We start from the raw sequence: 5,977 nt of genomic DNA, 5'->3' as shown, positions 1-5,977 counted from the left end.
TTCGAAACCCACGGGAGTAAATAACAATGAATGTTTTTCATAAATCCCTTTCCATCATAACGGCTCTTGTTGGCAGAAAGAAAGCACGACTGCGGGTCAACCTTTTTTAGTAGTGCCATGCCCTAATGCCATGTTGGATCTTATTTTCACACATCTTATATTTAAATTCATGTTTTTATAAATTGCTGAAATACTAGTAACATGTTCTTTATTATGTATCGCCTGCTGACAAACTCGTATACACTCATGTCAAGAAAAACGGCGGTATATTATACTTTAGCCTAGTAATGACATGCCTAATGTCATGTAGATCTTTTAATCACACATACAATGTGTTACATATTATACTTATAGTAAATTATAAACACAGCCATAAAAATTTTCTTCGGGGGGGGGGGGGGCGGGGGGAAAAGATAAATGTAACGGTAAAAAAAGATAAAAATAAACAACCTAAAAATAAACATAAAAAATAGTTTCAACTACCCAATTAGTTTTAAACATTTGGTTATTTTTATTAGTCACGAGGTTTATGGCAACCGATAATAGTACATACGGAACTCATAGACCGCATTAGTAGTTTTTTTTGAAAAAACTAACATTCATAGAATGATAGGCTTTGTTGTTTTAATTCAAGATTAAAAAAAAAAAAAAAAAAATCTCTCAAACTGTCTCCCTCGGACATTGACATACCACGAATAGCAGGGTTTTTAGCTTCTCTCTTCCGACCCTGTTCCTATCCTCTGTTCGGTAGGCAAGCTCTTGCTTTGTATATAGGGTTAGTCCTATGTTATGGCGGGCCCGCCCTTACCAGCGCCAGATCGCGAATGTTCCGCATGCGCGATGGTTGGTTTCGCGATTGATCCGACCGGTCAAGATCCAAAATTAAGGTGCAAAACTTAAATTAAGCGGCCCCCTTAGCTTGGGCCATGAGGCGACACGTTCGGATTATCACACTATGGGTGAGCCGGTGCCTCCTAACGGTAGTCCCCTTTATAAGAGGGGGAAGAACAGATAGTTATAAGGGCCATGGTTAATATTAAAGTCTTAGTGTCATAGAACTTTGAACCCGGTTTAGATTCTTTACCAAGGGCATGGGGTCTCTCTTCTTTTAGGAACTATTTGGTTATGGAAATGGCCAGAGTCAGTTAGTTGTTCATTTCAGGGGGATGGAAGGAGAAGGGAAGGGAAAAAAAAGAGTAAAAGGATAAGAGCGGAAGAAGAACACACAGCTGGCGGAGGTCGGTTAAAATAACCTAGAGTGAGAGAGGGACTGAGGGAGAGAGGGAAAGAGCGAAGAAGGGAGAGGAGAGGGCGAGTACTAGCAACACTATGATTATAATAGAATTAATCCTTGGAACCTCTATCATATGGTTAATTAATGCACTAACTTCAGTGAACTGACATGTCTCACTTTATCTACGGGTTTTACAGCAGTTACTATCATGGATAATAAATCCAAACATAAGTCTTCATAATCTTATCTTTTTAACAAGGAGGATGGTTTTTTGAGAATATCTCGTTTCCGATAAAAATTTTCTAATAACAATAAATTAGAAAGTTGTTTGTCTTTTTATTTTCTACATTTTATGCATTCACACTTTTTCTCTAGGATTTACCGTAATCCCGTACCGTAATGATTTTTCCAAAATGGCGGCTAAAAAAGAGGTTTTCTTACAATATCTCGTTTCCGGTAATTTCTTTTTATAAACGGTGAATTAGAAAGCTGTTTGTATTATAATTTTCTACATTTTATACATCACTTTTCTTCTAGGATGTACCGTAATCCCGTACCGTAATGATTTTTCCAAAATGGCGGCTAAAAAAGAGGTTTTCTTACAATATCTCGTTTCCGGTAATTTCTTTTTATAAACGGTGAATTAGAAAGCTGTTTGTATTATAATTTTCTACATTTTATACATCACTTTTCTTCTAGGATGTACCGTAATCCCGTACCGTAATGATTTTTCCAAAATGGCGGCTAAAAAAGAGGTTTTCTTACAATATCTCGTTTCCGGTATTTTTTTTTTTATAAACAATGAATTAGAAAGCTGTTTGTATTTTTATTTCCTACATATTATACATTTACACTTTTCTTCTAGGATGTACCGTTATCCCATAATGGTTGATCCCGTTTTTGGGATATGCTGCTACTATAGGGAAATCCTTAAAAATTGTCCAATATATTGAAATAATATATTGAATTGTATGTTTTCAGGTATGCTGACTTGAAAAAATTGGTTATTTTGCCGATTTAAGAAGCTATAAGTATTACAGATGGACAAGATGGCGGCTAAATAAGACAAAATAATTAATTTTCTATCCAGTTTAGGCCAAGCTGTACATAATTTTTGACATGTGGATACGGTGCGGTGGTGGTACCTACCCATTTTGCTGTTGAATACTGATCTCAGGACAACTTTCAGTACCTTTATGGTGTCGATCGATCGTGTCGACAAGGTGAGTTATAGAGCCAGAGTGTGCAGGCTCTTATTTCAGGACTGTAGGGACTACAGGAAACGGATGCTCACTCTCGTGGGAGAGGATGGGCTCTGTGAGCATTGTGGTGAACCTGACGATACTATTCTTGATGTGAGGACTAGAAGAGAAAAGATAAGATTGCCAGCGAGCCTTAGGTCAGAGAGTTTTAGGAGATATCTTACTAAACCAGATCCCCCAGAATGGGAATGTCTTTAAACTACTGTCTGAGTTTTCCAGGCCGCTTGCCTCACATCATTGATAGTATTGATACACGTTACGCAGGAAGCGTACGGTCAGAGCTAAGCTAGTGCAGCCAGTGTCATTGTAACCTCAATTACCGCCTAAAGAAATGGGTTTAGCTGATTTAGCGAGACCCCTAGCTGCCGTCTGCGCCAGAAACAACTGTAATACTGTACACTTATGTATATTTGAACAGAAACAAACCCGCGACATAGGCTTACAAGGCAGACGCGCTACCTTTCAAGCTAACTTAAACTAGGCTGGCGCAGACACTTCTGATCCACCTTGTTTTAGACCAGCCACTCAGGCTGACCTCTTCTCACAGACCTGGGTCTCGAGCTTTTTCCGCACACATGTTAAGACGGTATGCCACACTCCGGTCTGTGAAACCTTAGTCTGTCAGATGAGACGGTCGGCATAAGGTTCTTTTTCTTAACGGCTAGCTTTCTCCTATTCTTCTCTCTTCAATTGTGTGACGATAAGACCTCTATCTCAAGGTGCCTCCCCAATTTTAGAGAATATGGTAGAAAAGAGCTTGCTCTATAACTGATGAACACAATGCATGCGGGATAACGGCTCAGTACCTATAGGCTCAAGCCCTTATCACACTGGCTGCATTGGCTCCGCTCTAACCGTCAGCTGGCTCAGCTCTGCGTAACACCGTGTATCTGTATCTGTATCATTGTATCAATCAGGCAAGTGGCCTGGAATATTCGACCAGTAGTTTCCAGGCAGTCTCCACCAACAGTCAGGCCTAAGGCCAGCCACTCACTATCAGGTGGACCTCACAGGTAACCTGATCAGGTCCACCAGTCAAGTCTACCTAATATCGTGTGTGCTCATCAGGTATAGGGTAGACCCGACAGGCGGAACTTTTCAGCCGTACCTGTCAGGTCTAAATGATAGTGTGCGTACTTACTCATGAGGTATCAGGTAGACCTGACAGGCGGACCTGATCAGTGCACCTGTGAGTGGATGGCTGGCCTAAGGCTAGCCATTCACATTCACAGGCTTGTCTTTTCTTCTCATGTCGAGGCCGAGGGAATGTCTGAGTTCTATGAATAGTACCGTCAACTTCGGGCAGGTCTAGTATTGTCAAGTTTGGGTAGGTTCTATACGAGCCTGCACACTCTGACTCTATAACTTACCTTGTCGACACGAATGATCGACACCATATAGGAACTGCAAGTTGTCCTGAGATCAGTATTCAACAGCAAAATGGGTACCACCACCGCACCGTATTCACATGTCAAAAATTATGTACAGCTTGGGCTAAACTGGATTAAAAGAATAGAAAATTAATTTATTTGTCTTATTTGGCCGCCATCTTGTCCATCTGTAATATAGCTTCTTAAATCGGCAAAATAACCACTTTTTTTCAAGTCAGCATACCTGAAAACATACAATTCAATATATTATTTCAATATATTGGACAATTTTTAAGGATTTCCCTATAGTAGCAGCATATCCCAAAAACGGGATCGACCATTACGGGATTACGGTACATCCTAGAAGAAAAGTGTAAATGTATAAAATGTAGAAAATTATAATACAAACAGCTTTCTAATTCATAGTTCATAAAAAGAAATTACCGGAAACGAGATATTGTAAGAAAACCTCTTTTTTAGCCGCCATTTTGGAAAAATCATTACGGTACGGGATTACGGTACATCCTAGAGAAAAAATGTAAATGTAAAAAATGTAGGAAATAGAAATACAAACAACTTTCTAATTCATTATTATTAGAAAAAAATTACCTAAAACGAGATATTCTCAAAAAACCCTTTTTTTAGCCGCCATTTTGAAACGGGATCGACCGTTATGGGATTACAGTACATCCTAGAGAAAAAGTGTAAATGTATGAAATGTAGGAAAGAAAAAAACAAACAACTTTTTAATCTATTGTTATTAGAAAAAAATTAGCTGAAAAGAGATATTATGAGAAAACCTCTTTTTTGGCCGCCATGTTCGAAAAATCCTTACGGTACGGGATTACGGTACATCCTAGAAAAAAAGTGTAAATTTACAAAATGTAGGAAATATAAATATAAAAAACTTTCTAATTCATTGTTATTAGGAAAAAGTTACCGGAAACGAGATATTATCAAAACCCCGTTTTTGGCCGCCATTTTGAAAAAAGGCCGCCATTTTGTTTGTGTGCATGATTTTTGGTGTCACCCCTTCCTAAAAGTTTCATATTTTCCCAATGAAGGTCCATACCAAATTTGGTGCTTTCCTGAATAAATGCAGCTTTTGGCCAAAATTGTGACGTTAGGCCACCCACTAAGAGAAGTAGGGGGGTCATAAAATTCAAGTGGAGGGAAATAACAGCGGTTCTCAGTTGTTTGTGTTGCCTTTTGTTCTTTCTCGCGCCAAATCAATACTTTCTTCGAGTCTGTTCTTTATCAAAGCACAAATTCTTTTAGTAATTTTCACTTTCTATTTCTACATTACATTATTACATTTTTAGGGCATACAGAAATTATAAAGGTATATCCAGAACTACTTCCTAACTTATCAAGGTGTGCTGTTTGGAATGCTAGATTAACCTACCGGATGGTACTAGATTTCTTTTATCTTAGTTACCCCAAGAAAGGGGATTTTTTCTGATTAGGTAGTTACCTCAAGGAAAAGGATATACACTTACCAAGGTCACTTCCAGTGTATCATTAAATCCTTCCTTCAGATCGCACAGTAGCACGAGTCGCTCTTCATATTTGCCCAGACTCGCCCAGTGTATTGCCAACAGTCGTCTCAGCTCCGTGCATATCGACTCGGTGCTCACGGATGGTCTCAGCTTGTTCAAATCAACGAGGAGGGAGAGGCGGGCACAGGTGTTGGACAGGGCTGCCTGATTGGGCCAGCAGGAGGGGAGGGAGGGGAAAGTGGGCGGGGCTACGCGGCGCCCGGCCTCGAGTTCGCGACATTCTCCATACGGAGGACACTCGGCCGACAGACAAGACTCCTTGGGAGATGGAACGCACACCTGGGAAAGAGAAGGGAAAGGAGGGGTTAGTTACCGATTAGGACGAATGGGGGACGTTAAACAGGGAGTAGAACAGCTTAGTCTGGCTGGGGGACAGGGAGTATACCTGCCTGAACTTCCCTTGCTAAAGAAATAGCAAAGATTGAATGCGAAGGGCATCCACTCGTAAAATTTATAGCCAAAACCAAATGTCAGCCCAGAGCAATCACCCTAGTTAGAGCTGATTGAGATAGAATCTTCCGCCATTCATTCAGTCTCTTGAGCAGCCGATTT

At 40.0% G+C, this 5,977-nt stretch overlaps 1 protein-coding gene across 1 annotated transcript in view; it reads right to left on the bottom strand.

Moving 5' to 3' along the window:
- LOC108254180 (protein serrate-like) overlaps positions 1–5,704 on the bottom strand; it is a gene marked incomplete at both ends in the record, with an annotated part of 10,307 nt that extends 4,603 nt beyond the window's left edge. Inside the window, one exon of the mRNA XM_017449176.1 lies at positions 5,366–5,704. Within this exon, the coding sequence (XP_017304665.1) occupies positions 5,366–5,704 (339 nt within the window). The remainder of the gene's footprint in view (positions 1–5,365) is intronic.
- Positions 5,705–5,977: the final 273 nt, after the last annotated feature.

This window comes from Diaphorina citri, unplaced genomic scaffold, assembly GCF_000475195.1.
Source record: "Diaphorina citri unplaced genomic scaffold, Diaci psyllid genome assembly version 1.1 scaffold17173, whole genome shotgun sequence".
Classification (NCBI taxonomy): Eukaryota; Metazoa; Arthropoda; class Insecta; order Hemiptera; family Psyllidae; genus Diaphorina; species Diaphorina citri.
This window is presented reverse-complemented; position numbering and strand designations above follow the sequence as displayed.